Here is a 14499-nt window from a genome sequence, read left to right as displayed (position 1 = left end):
AGTTATGATGGTGCATGTGTTCTAATGCCAGTTATGATGGTGCATGTGTTCTAATACCAGTTATGATGGTGCATGTGTTCTAATACCAGTTATGATGGTGCATGTGTTCTAATGCCAGTTATGATGGTGCATGTGTTCTAATGCCAGTTATGATGGTGCAAGTGTTCTAATGCCAGTTATGATGGTGCATGTGTTCTAATACCAGTTATGATGGTTCATGTGTTCTAATGCCAGTTATGATGGTGCATGTGTTTTAATGCCAGTTATGATGGTGCATGTGTTCTAATGCCTCTTATGATGGTTCATGTGTTCTAATGCCAGTTATGATGGTGCATGTGTTCTAATGCCAGTTATGATCGTGCATGTGTTCTAATGCCAGTTATGATGGTGCATGTGTTCTAATGCCAGTTATGATGGTGCATGTGTTCTAATGTCAGTTATGATGGTGCATGTGTTCTAATACCAGTTATGATGGTGCATGTGTTCTAATACCAGTTATGATGGTGCATGTGTTCTAATACCAGTTATGATGGTGCATGTGTTCTAATACCAGTTATGATGGTGCATGTGTTCTAATGTCAGTTATGATGGTGCATGTGGTCTAATACCAGTTATGATGGTGCATGTGTTCTAATGTCAGTTATGATGGTGCATGTGTTCTAATGCCAGTTATGATGGTGCATGTGTTCTAATACCAGTTATGATGGTGTATGTGTTCTAATACAAGTTATGATGGTGCATGTGTTCTAATACCAGTTATGATGGTGCATGTGTTCTAATGCCAGTTATGATGGTGCATGTGTTCTAATGTCAGTTATGATGGTGCATGTGTTCTAATACCAGTTATGATGGTGCATGTGTTCTAATACCAGTTATGATGGTGCATGTGTTCTAATACCAGTTATGATGGTGCATGTGTTCTAATGTCAGTTATGATGGTGCATGTGGTCTAATACCAGTTATGATGGTGCATGTGTTCTAATGTCAGTTATGATGGTGCATGTGTTCTAATGCCAGGTATGATGGTGCATGTGTTCTAATACCAGTTATGATGGTGTATGTGTTCTAATACCAGTTATGATGGTGCATGTGTTCTAATACCAGTTATGATGGTGCATGTGTTCTAATGTCAGTTATGATGGTGCATGTGTTCTAATGCCAGTTATGATGGTGCATGTGTTCTAATGCCAGTTATGATGGTGCATGTGTTCTAATACCAGTTATGATGGTGCATGTGTTCTAATACCAGTTATGATGGTGCATGTGTTCTAATACCAGTTATGATGGTGCATGTGTTCTAATGTCAGTTATGATGGTGCATGTGTTCTAATACCAGTTATGATGGTGCATGTGTTCTAATACCAGTTATGATGGTGTATGTGTTCTAATGCCAGTTATGATGGTGTATGTGTTCTAATACCAGTTATGATGGTGTATGTGTTCTAATGTCAGTTATGATGGTGCATGTGTTCTAATACCAGTTATGATGGTGCATGTGTTCTAATACCAGTTATGATGGTGCATGTGTTCTAATACCAGTTATGATGGTGCATGTGTTCTAATACCAGTTATGATGGTGCATGTGTTCTAATGTCAGTTATGATGGTGCATGTGGTCTAATACCAGTTATGATGGTGCATGTGTTCTAATGTCAGTTATGATGGTGCATGTGTTCTAATGCCAGTTATGATGGTGCATGTGTTCTAATACCAGTTATGATGGTGTATGTGTTCTAATACAAGTTATGATGGTGCATGTGTTCTAATACCAGTTATGATGGTGCATGTGTTCTAATGCCAGTTATGATGGTGCATGTGTTCTAATGTCAGTTATGATGGTGCATGTGTTCTAATACCAGTTATGATGGTGCATGTGTTCTAATACCAGTTATGATGGTGCATGTGTTCTAATACCAGTTATGATGGTGCATGTGTTCTAATGTCAGTTATGATGGTGCATGTGGTCTAATACCAGTTATGATGGTGCATGTGTTCTAATGTCAGTTATGATGGTGCATGTGTTCTAATGCCAGGTATGATGGTGCATGTGTTCTAATACCAGTTATGATGGTGTATGTGTTCTAATACCAGTTATGATGGTGCATGTGTTCTAATACCAGTTATGATGGTGCATGTGTTCTAATGTCAGTTATGATGGTGCATGTGTTCTAATGCCAGTTATGATGGTGCATGTGTTCTAATGCCAGTTATGATGGTGCATGTGTTCTAATACCAGTTATGATGGTGCATGTGTTCTAATACCAGTTATGATGGTGCATGTGTTCTAATACCAGTTATGATGGTGCATGTGTTCTAATGTCAGTTATGATGGTGCATGTGTTCTAATACCAGTTATGATGGTGCATGTGTTCTAATACCAGTTATGATGGTGTATGTGTTCTAATGCCAGTTATGATGGTGTATGTGTTCTAATACCAGTTATGATGGTGTATGTGTTCTAATGCCAGTTATGATGGTGCATGTGTTCTAATACCAGTTATGATGGTGCATGTGTTCTAATACCAGTTATGATGGTGCATGTGTTCTAATGTCAGTTATGATGGTGCATGTGTTCTAATACCAGTTATGATGGTGCATGTGTTCTAATACCAGTTATGATGGTGTATGTGTTCTAATGCCAGTTATGATGGTGTATGTGTTCTAATGCCAGTTATGATGGTGTATGTGTTCTAATACCAGTTATGATGGTGTATGTGTTCTAATGCCAGTTATGATGGTGCATGTGTTCTAATACCAGTTATGATGGTGTATGTGTTTTGACATCAAGCAGGTGAGCACAGATGATCTGAAGTCATTCATGACTGTGAGAACAGGAACTCTGCTATTCTAGTGGTACAGTATAGAGGTAGGTGATAGTAGTAGCAGATACTAATAGTACTGCTACTACTATCACCATCATCGCTGTTACTACTCCATCTATTACTGCCACTACTACTACTACTACTACTACTACTACTACTACTACTACTACTACTACTACTACTACTACTACTACTACTACCGCCACCAACTGAGAGAAGGTGCAGAAGTAATTATCCCAAGAAAGCTCTAAACCAGAATAGATAAGCAGCATGTTATAGGACATTCAAAGAGTTCTTAGGATACCAGTACAGAGAATAATAATAATAAGGTGGCCTATGACAGTCAAATTCACTGAGGATTTTATCGAGACACATGTGTCATATAGGGGCAGTAAGGAACAAAATTTCATATCATCCAGAAAATCAGGACATTCATCCATGTAAAATGCATACAAGGGGTATCATTTGAGGCAAATTAGACACTACACTCACCAATACATAACTTCTGATCTCTGAAAATGAACGAAGCATATCTTCTACTCCAAGACGTCTTTTGAGATAGGTAGGAGCAATGGGTATAAGCCAAGGGTACATGTCGAATATTATATTGCCGCCTTGCGACAGGTCAAAGGATCTGTTGATAAGCTTGTTGAAGTAATGAACTTTGGGGTCGTCCACATCAAACCGGATATCTGCAGGTGGTTGAAAATGAAGTTATAATGGTTGCAAGTGGTTGGTGACGAAGATGTAATGCACCCTGGTGGTCAGGGACGAAGATATAAGTAGTGGGAATGGCAGGTTAGTGGTGATATTTGGTTTTGGAAAATATCACTGCTGATCTGCCAGTGGTTTTCGGGTGACATTTAATTTTGGAAAATATCACCGCTGACCTTGAAGTCCTTGCAATATATCCATATTTCGCTTCTAGTAGATAAACGACATATGAGATTAAGAAACAAGTAGTGTATTGTGAAGACTAATAATAAACAGCAGCTCCCCAATGACTCTGTAATATCTCCATTGGTCAAACAATTATGCATTAACGATAAGACCTACCAATAATGTAAAACGATTTACTGTAAATAAATGCTCATGAAATATAATATTCTCTGTAACTAGCTAATATTGTAATTATGAGGTGTGAAGGATAGATGAAATTGTTTATGTTATAATCTCCGTTGAGGTCTGATAAAGACCTTTTGTGCCCTCTGTAATGCTTTTTGCGCTACCGCTCACAGGATGAGTATGAGGTGCACAATAAACTAGCCGCCTCCAGCGGCAACAATCAAAATGACCTGTCACCTGTTTTCGGGTAAAAAAAAATCAGAGTCCAATTTTTTTAGTTAAAATCGTATCAAGTCCATTTTTAGAAATATATGTTCATAGAAGTTTGGTTAGGAATTCATATAAGGGAAAATCAAAGTCCCAACCCATCTCTGGATTATAATTGAAAATAAACTCTACGGTCATAAACAGATATTTCCCTCATTCTAACTAACAATCACCTTATTCTTTGGGGCACACGTGAGGAACACAAATGCGAACAAGCCTGAATGGTCCCCAGGACTATAAGCAACTGAAAACCAAAGAATGAGGTGATATGATAAAATACTATGCCCAAGATTGCCATCAGAGAGCCGGAGGGCTGATGGGCAAAAGAGCCTCGGCTACCATTAGCTTTTGACTAGTCGTGATGGTCGAGTGGATTAAGGTGTCCTGTACACACCAGTGGCATTGCTCCTGGCAGTATGGGTTCGAGTCACTTCTGGAGTGTGAGTTTTCAGTTGCATATAGTCTCGGGGACCATTCAGGCTTGTTCGCATATATATATGTCGTACCTAGTAGCCAGAAATCACTTTTCAGCCTACTGTGCAAAGCCCGATTTGCCTACTAAGCCAAGTTTTCCTGAATTCATATATTTTTCTAAATTTTGTCTTATGAAATGATAAAGCTATCCATTTCACTATGTATGAGTTCATTGTTTTAAATTTGAGTCAAAACTAACGTAGATATATGACCGAACCTAACCTACCCTACCTAGCCTAACCTAGCATAACCTAACCACAACTAACATAACTAAGTCAATAATTTATGTTCTTAATATAATATAAAAATAATAATTCAAATAAACTAATTAGAAACAATTTGTAGAAAATAAAGAAAATCACTCGGCCTGTTAGGCAAATCGGGCCTTGCATAGTAGGCCAAGAAGTGCATTCTGTCTACTAGGTACGACATATATATATATGTTGTACCTAGTAGCAAGAACGCATTTCTCAGCCTACTATGCATGGCCCAATTTGCCTAATAAGCCAAGTTTTCATGAATTAATGTTTTTTCGACTACCTAACCTACCTAACCTAACCTAACCTAACTTTTTCGGCTACCTAACCTAACCTAACCTATAAAGATAGGTTAGGTTAGGTTAGGTAGGGTTGGTTAGGTTCGGTCATATATCTACGTTAATTTTAACTCCAATAAAGAAAAATTGACCTCATACATAATGAAAAGGGTAGATTTATCATTTCATAAGAAAAAAATTAGAGAAAATATATTAATTCAGGAAAACTTGGCTTATTTGGCAAATCGGGCCATGAATAGTAGGCCAAAAAGTGCGTTCTGGTTACTAGGTACAACATATATATATATATATATATATATATATATATATATATATATATATATATATATATATATATATATATATATATATATATATATGTCGTACCTAATAGCCAGAACGCACTTCTCAGCCTACTATTCAAGGCCCGATTTGCCTAATAAGCCAAGTTTTCATGAATTAATGTTTTTTCGTCTACCTAACCTACCTAACCTAACCTAACCTAGCTTTTTTTGGCTACCTAACCTAACCTTACCTATAAATATAGGTTAGGTTAGGTTAGGTAGGGTTGGTTAGGTTCGGTCATATATCTACGTTAATTTTAACTCCAATAAAAAAAAAATTACCTCATACATAGAGAAAAGGGTTGCTTTATCATTTCATAAGAAAAAAATTATAGTTAATATATTAATTCAGGAAAACTTGGCTTATTAGGCAAATCGGGCCTTGAATAGTAGGCTGAGAAGTGCGTTCTGGCTATTAGGTACGACATATATATATATATTGTGACGATAATCTCCTTCAAGAGATTGAGCCTGCTCTTCCCTTCATAATTACGTCTTCACAACTATATAAAAGACTATGGAAGAAATGTCCAACAACGACAACAACACCAGCACCAGCAAGGCTTGCAAGGGTGAGCAGAAACGTATGCAGCCCGCCACCTGTTCGGACCCAAATCACCAAACTACCCGTTGATCGCTACGGCTCCGCTGATTGGTCGCCGGTCTGGCTGCACCTGCACTCGCCCCCCAATACTACCCGATGTCTGGGGTCGCCCCAACATCAGTCTTCAGAATGTTCCGTGCTTTCGTAGCCAGCACACCTCCCAGCTAGACTCTAGAGTGTACTGAGAGAGGTGGTGGCTTTAAGCCAATATTCCAGCACCTCCCACTTACTGTTGTATTGCACTTCTTGTTATTTTGCCTTAACGTAACTTTTCATTTTGTCATTTAATTATTCTTATTATTTTGATTGATTTTATTATACATATTTGTTTGTGCATTATTTTCATGTTTTGATTTATTTAACGTAATTAAAATTTCATTGTTAAAGTTTACTTGTGTTTTGTGTGTCTTCTCCTTACCTTACCACAGACGAAGTTCCAGTTTTTCTATTTTTTTTTTATAACTATGTGACGAGGCCATACCCCTAGCCTTAAACAGCCGAACACCAACGCGTTACCGTCACAAGTTATATGGGGGCCTGTCCGGGAGCTTCACTCAGGTACTGGTGCCAAGTGGTAATTTATGGTAAGCGTATTTAACTCTGTTAACGTAGCTTTACTATTTTTCATTCAATTTCATTTTTTATAAGGTGCGGTGTATTGTGCATTACGAGAGTAACATATAGTGAAGGTGAGACAACTTTGGATTACGTGGTGACTGTAGGCCGCAGTCATACTCTTAATTGGTCATCTCTCCCTCCTTGTTATTACTCGTATTTACCATCTATGTCCCTTGAATATTTCTCATTCTGACAGATCATCATATTGGTACCCTGGTACTGTGGTCTGCCCCGGGTCAAGAGTACCCAATCTTCTGCAATCTGACTGTAGGAGGACAAAGAGGGCCATAGTTCCTCTAGCTCGAACTTTAGTTGCTGAATTGGGACCTCAGCAGCAGTTCTCGTCACCAGTTGACACCTCGCACCCCTACACGTCAGTCAGAGATGATGATACATACAACGGTAGGGAATTAGCTTATTTTTTCAGAGCACAAAAGTTCGCTAATTCTGTAAGTATCATATTAAATTCAGTAGGAAAAACTTGCTTTATGTCCTATAGAGACTTGGCAAGGTATGCCTACATCCTTGGACTACCAATTTTACTTTTGAAGCATTTAACTGTTTCATTTGTTTTAGAAACTTTGTTTCATTTGTTAGTAGGATTTTCTTGCCCTTATCCTCTTACATGAGTACCGGGTACAAGATTTCCTGCGCCCTTGATTTCATTTAATCATTTAATATCTTTCACTTAACGTTAATTGTTAAAGATCACACAGGATAGGTACCAGTTGCCACGTTGTCCTGTTTCTGACATTTCACTACTGAATATTCGTGTACCTTTATTTGCTAATTTCACCATGTTTCGTCTCCAAACTTTCCGTGCAAATCCAGCAGGTGAAATAGGGACTTTAAGTCGTGCCAAGAGGACTGAACTACAAACTCTTGCACATGAGTATCAACTAGAAGTTCCCTACCAAGCCAACAAAAATGACCTACACAACCTGTTGCTGGATTACTATTTAGAGCAAGGTAAGATAGACTCTGAAACTCATGAAACTTACTATATTGCAGATAAAACTGATTTGGCAACGCTGAAACTCAAACTAGAGCTGGCCAAGATTGAACGTGAGCAGCAAAGGGAAGCCCTCGAACAACAAGAACGAGCTGCTGCCATACGAAGAGAAGAACAAGAACGCGGACTCGCCCTCCAGGAACGTGAGGTTGCACTACTCCAGGAGCGGGAACGCGTACGGCTTGAAACCAAACAACGCGAGTTGGAAATGCAACGTGAACATGACAAGCAACAAGCGACTCTGGCTCTTGAGTGTCGTCAACGGGAATACACGTTGGAAACTTCACACCTCGCTCAACGCCAGCAAGCTACTGCCAATCTTCCCATCAGTTTTAATATATCACATGCAAGTAAGTTAATGCCATCCTTTGTAGAAGCAGAAGTTGATGTTTTTTTCACCACCTTTGAAACCCTTGCTAATCAACTCAGTTGGCCTGTCGACCAATGGGCCACACTTCTCAGAGTCCATCTTACAGGTAGAGCTGCAGTCACACTCAGTACTTTGGCGTCTGAGAATGACTACTACACTCTGAAACAAGCAGTGTTGGACGCCTACCTCCTCTCTACTGAAAGTTATAGAAGGAAATTCCGTGACCACCTGAAGGCAAGTACCACTACCTTCCTTGAGTTTGCTAACACGAAACGGAGGTATTTCATGAAATGGCTGGAAGCAGCACATGTCTCTACTTTTACAGAACTCGTCAACCTGATGCTTGTTGAAGAATTCTTGAGACGTGTGCCGCCTCCTGTCCGCCTCTACTTAGCAGATAAAGAAGAAACCGACTACCTGAAGTGTGCTAAGTCGGCTGACACTTACAGCCTCATCCACCGGCTGACACCTGAACCATCCTCCAGTAAGAAGTCGTGGTACAGTTACGAGAAGGTGAGCCCCGATCAAGCTGGTTCACAACTGTACTGCAAGTATTGTAGACTCTATGGACATACCATAGACAAGTGTGGTAAGTCTCAATACAAGGGAACCACTGACCAACAACGACCCAAACCAACTCCTCTTAAGTCCGGTAAGCCTGTGATGAATGTTGGTGTTGATGTTAATGATCTTTCTCTTTTCAGTAACCACCTGTATACTGGAACTGTCTCTGCCAACGGTTCAAATCCGGAGGGACGTTTCAAATTGAAGATCTTGAGGGACACAGCGGCTCTACAATCGATCATCTTGAAGTCGGCTGTGCCCAACATAGTCTACACCGGGGAAACAGTCTTCATCACTGACCTCACTGCTACCACTCCATACCCTCTCGCCAGAGTCCACCTGGATTGTCCCTACGTGAACGGGGAAGTCCAAGTCGCCGTCAGGGAAAAGCCTTTTCCCATGCCTGGAGTGCAACTTCTCCTAGGCAACGACTTGGCAGAAGACCTGCAACCGACCAACCTGATCGTCATGGACAAACCCCAGGTGTGTAACTCTGTGCCAAGTAACCCTATTCTTGAGTATGTTCCAGCAGAGGTTCAAGAGAGTGATGAAGTTTCTCCTCCGGTTCTCGTGACCACCCGTGCACAAGCCGCACGTCCAAAGCCAGCTGACTCTACTGCTACCGCTGTCCCTCAAGACCCTCAGAAACTACCCCCGCATCTGACCAAGTTGGAGTTCCGTAAGTTGCAGAGGGAAGATCTTACTTTAACACCATTGTTTTTCCAGGCTGAGACTCAACCCGACAGTATTCCTGGGTTCTTCCTAGAGAACGACTTGCTCTACCGCAGATATAGACCCAGTAAACTGAAGGAGGACGATTGGGCCAACATCGAACAACTTGTGATTCCCACCAGCCTGCGGCCCACTATTCTACACCTGGCCCATGGAGCATTCTCCCACTACGGCTTCAACAAGACTTACCATGGGATTCGTCAAGACTACTACTGGCCAGGTATGGTAAATAACGTCAAACAGTACGTAAAACAGTGTCATACATGTCAGATGGCAGGCAAACCGAACGTCTCCATTCCCAGAGCACCACTGATTCCCATACAGGTGCCTGCGGAACCTTTCCACAGACTCATAATAGACTGTGTTGGTCCTTTACCTCGGACCAGTTCAGGTAACGCCTACATCCTAACCATCCTGTGTCCTACCACCAGATTTCCCATAGCAGTTCCAGTGAAGAACATCACGGCTGCTACGGTTATAAAACATCTATTGAAGATCTTCACTCAATACGGATTTCCCAGGGAGATTCAAAGTGACTGTGGCACCAACTTCACCAGTGATCTCTTCAAAAGGACACTGGAGGAGTTCAACATCAAACAGGTATTGTCCAGCCCCTATCATCCTGCTTCACAGGGTTCTCTTGAACGTAGTCATCAGACCATCAAAGCACTCTTGAAAAAGTTTTGTAGTGAAACCTCAAAGGATTGGGATAAGCAGATTGACCTAATAATGTGTATTTTCAGAAGTCTCCCCAATGAGTCCCTAGGAGTATCTCCTTATGAGATGCTCTACGGCCGTAAGTGCCGTACTCCCCTTAAGGCTTTCAAAGACTCTCTCAGAGATGCCACCTTCAGTGAGCATCAGAATGTGCCCCAGTTTCTTCAAAACCTTCAACACATTCTAGAGAGAGTCCACCGCTTTGCCCATGATAATCTATTGAAAGCCCAGGTGAGAATGAAGACTCATTACGACCAGACCAGCAAAGTAAGAAAATTCAAGCCGGGAGACTTCGTCCTTGCTTATTTCCCTATCCCAGGTTCACCTTTACAAAACAAATTTTCAGGACCCTACTGCGTCAAAGAGTGCAGGAATAATAATAATTATGTGATAGAGACTCCAGATAGGCGGCGGAAGACCCAGCTGTGCCACGTCAACCTCCTGAAGCAATATAATGGTACTCCTCCCACTGTCTTGATTAATTGTTCTACCTTCACAGAACCCTACATCCACAGTGAGACCATCCCGGCTTCTTCTCCCGAAAGCACTGACAAGGAGTCGGCGCTTTCTAATTCCAAAATCCTTCATGATCTTCCCAAATGCTTTCAGGATAATAATCGTGCTCCTATGCCCTCTTCTAATTCCACTCTCACCTCGTCAGATAAGCCCTTCATCCTCCATGTCGACGCCAATGGTACCGACGTGGGTGGTGTCGTGATGCAGCAACGAGGCGAGAAGAATACACCTGTCAGCGACTACTGCTACAAGGAACGACGGAACAATTGGCAAGGAGCTACTCTTCCTCATCCTGAAGCTTCAGCACTTCACTCCACACCTGAAAAGTGCTCGGTCCACCATCAATACGGACCACACCACCCTACACCTCCTGCAGCACGCCCACTTCTCATCTCAACGTCTTCTACTATGGGCTTGCTACCTGCAGAAATTCAACCTGGAGACACGCTATACCAAGAGTCTGACAACATCTTAGCCCATGATCTCTCCAGAGTTTATGAAGTAGAAGCAACTCCATCCATTACTCCACCACATAACGACGTACTTCTTCCAGAACCGCAGGCTTCGGGGGAGAGTTGTGACGATAATCTCCTTCAAGAGATTGAGCCTGCTCTTCCCTTCATAATTACGTCTTCACAACTATATAAAAGACTATGGAAGAAATGTCCAACAACGACAACAACACCAGCACCAGCAAGGCTTGCAAGGGTGAGCAGAAACGTATGCAGCCCGCCACCTGTTCGGACCCAAATCACCAAACTACCCGTTGATCGCTACGGCTCCGCTGATTGGTCGCCGGTCTGGCTGCACCTGCACTCGCCCCCCAATACTACCCGATGTCTGGGGTCGCCCCAACATCAGTCTTCAGAATGTTCCGTGCTTTCGTAGCCAGCACACCTCCCAGCTAGACTCTAGAGTGTACTGAGAGAGGTGGTGGCTTTAAGCCAATATTCCAGCACCTCCCACTTACTGTTGTATTGCACTTCTTGTTATTTTGCCTTAACGTAACTTTTCATTTTGTCATTTAATTATTCTTATTATTTTGATTGATTTTATTATACATATTTGTTTGTGCATTATTTTCATGTTTTGATTTATTTAACGTAATTAAAATTTCATTGTTAAAGTTTACTTGTGTTTTGTGTGTCTTCTCCTTACCTTACCACAGACGAAGTTCCAGTTTTTCTATTTTTTTTTTATAACTATGTGACGAGGCCATACCCCTAGCCTTAAACAGCCGAACACCAACGCGTTACCGTCACAATATATATATATATATATATATATGTTGTACCTAGTAGCCACAACGTCGTACTCGGCCTGATATGCAAGGCCAGATTTGCCTAATAAGCCAAGTAGTTTTCCTGAATTAATATATTTTCTCAAACTTTTTTCTTATGAAATGACCAATTTCAATATGTATGAGGTCAATTTTTTTTATCGGATTTGAAATTAACGTAGATATATGACCGAACCTAACCAACCCTACCGAACCTAACCTATCTTTATAGGTTAGGTTAGGTAGCCGAACAGTTAGGTTAGGTTAGGCAGGTTAGGTAGTCGAAAAACAATTAATTCATGAAAACTTGGCTTATTAGGCAAATTGGGCCTTGCATAGTAGGCTGAGAAGTGCGTTCTGGCTACTAGGTACGACATATATATATATATATATATTACCTAGTAGTCAGAACGCACTTCTCAGCCTACTATGCAAGGCCCGAAATGCCTAATAAGCCAAGCTTTACTGAATTAATATATTTTCTCTAATTTTTTTCTTTTGAAATGATAAAGCTAACCATTTCATCATGTATGAGGTCAATTTTTTTTATTGGAGATAAAATTAACGTAGATATATGACCGAACCTAACCAACCCTACCTAACCTAACCTAACCTATCTTTATAGGTTAGGTTAGGTTAGGTAGCCGAAAAAGTTAGGTTAGGTTAGGTAGTCGAAAAAACATTAATTCATGAAAACTTGGCTTATTAGGCAAATCGGGCTTTGGATAGTAGGCTGAGAAGTGTGTTCTGGCTACTAGGTACGACATATATACACACACATATATATATATATATATATATATATATATATATATATATATATATATATATATATATATATATATATATATATGTGTGTGTGTATATCACGAAAATAAACACGTGATTAAGAATGTGACAATGTCAGACCACGGAGGAAAAATGAAACAGGAAATTTCCTTAAGTACTTTCGTATATTAAATACATCTTCAGAAGGACCTTCTGATATATATATATATATATATATATATATATATATATATATATATATATATATATATATATATATATATATATATATATATATATATATATCATGGGAATAATGGAAAAACAAGTACACTTAAATCAGGATTGGATACACATGTGTATGGGAAAGTCTTACAGGTTCCAGAAGAAGAGAGGAAATGTCAACACTGTAGAGAAATGTCTGACAGACCACTGGAACTTTATCTTACACAGTACACAGTTACAAACCAAATAAGATTTCCAACTGCGATTTAACACCGCAGTTGTTAATATTGTACATAAACTTTTTGAAGCCACAAGTCATGAATACTCATACACCGCTGGAGTAAGACAGAAACGAGTAACACTCATTGCAGGCCAGCCAGAGACATAGGGCCTGCGTAAGATTTTCTCCACAAAAATACCACCTTAGACCACCACTCACCTGAGACAATCTTCCATATAACATTGAGGACAGCACAATTGAGTGACCAGGGGATGGGTTGTGGCGTCCCTGTGTGCTTCCCAAAGTCTGCTACAAGTACCTCGGCCTCGTTCTGGATGGCCTCCATCAGGCTGGACTTGCCCATTCCCAGGTCCTTGAGCTGACGCAGGGAGAACCTCCTGTTGTTGTGCCACGTCAGGCCGGTGCTGTTGGCCAAGCCTGGTCTCCAACACATTATATTAGTAAGAGTATGTAGCACGCAGTAAAGAATTATATATATAAATATATATTATATAGAATGTAATGAAATACCACAAGACAAAGTTATCATAGGTTGGTTCTTTGGTTGTAATAGCCAAGGGTGGGGGATGAGGGGTAGTGGAAATAAGCTCCCTGAGCATGCAAAGTGCCCCTCATGGTGTACATGTTAAATAGCCTCAGACATCCATGTCCAGCTCCTGACCTGAACGTGTGGCCTAGCCTCTAAGCCCAGCAGAACTACTTTTACTAACAGGAGAAGGGGCGAAGGCGGGCTTCTGATGCCTTAAAACCAATTGCTTTGAGCAGATGGGACTTGTGAGCCTGGGAAGGCAGCATGGGAAAGGAAAACTCTGGATTCAAACCTCCACTGTCTTGCGGCTAAATCCCCTCATGGGTAAAAGACTTTACCTTCTTCTGGCAGGGAAAACCACCAGAAGAGTTAAGGTAGCATGGAGTTGGCTTCACCGTCAGAAACAGGTTATTAGGGTTCATATTACCGCCCACTGAGGGCTCTGCAAGGAACCTCAAACTCCAGTTTCTCACAGCCTCAGGAATGGTCAGCCTCATCTACGCCTTCGCACCAACACTGTCCGCTTGGCCTTCCTGCCTGGGTCAGTTTGAATTTGGGAAGATGAATTAGAATGGGTAGCGCCTTCTGGAGTTCAGCTGTCGTCACGATCTCTGCGTCACCAATTACTTCTTCGACACCAAGCCCCAGCTTCGTTTCCGGGAGACACCCCAGGTCTAAGCATTGGCACCAACTCGACCTGGTGCTTATGGGGCATAACAATTTGAGAAGCGTCAAACTGACCCGTAGCTTTCAGAGCGCAGATTGTGACACCGACCACTCTCTCGTCGTTTGCAAAGTTCCAACTCCGGAAAATCCAC

At 41.1% G+C, this 14499-nt stretch overlaps 1 protein-coding gene across 1 annotated transcript in view; it reads right to left on the bottom strand.

Annotated features, from left to right (window-relative positions):
- Positions 1-14499, bottom strand: part of LOC123770238 (cytochrome P450 2L1) — a 98105-nt gene that overhangs the window by 30516 nt on the left and 53090 nt on the right. The window contains exons 5-6 of the mRNA XM_045761902.2: positions 13351-13569; positions 3314-3513 (exon numbers count right to left, since the gene is read on the bottom strand). Of these exons, the coding sequence (XP_045617858.2) occupies positions 3314-3513; positions 13351-13569 (419 nt within the window). The remainder of the gene's footprint in view (positions 1-3313; positions 3514-13350; positions 13570-14499) is intronic.

This window comes from Procambarus clarkii, chromosome 42 (assembly GCF_040958095.1).
Source record: "Procambarus clarkii isolate CNS0578487 chromosome 42, FALCON_Pclarkii_2.0, whole genome shotgun sequence".
Taxonomy (NCBI): Eukaryota; Metazoa; Arthropoda; class Malacostraca; order Decapoda; family Cambaridae; genus Procambarus; species Procambarus clarkii.
The sequence above is the reverse complement of the archived record's forward strand: the minus strand, read 5'-3'. Positions and strand labels throughout refer to the sequence as shown.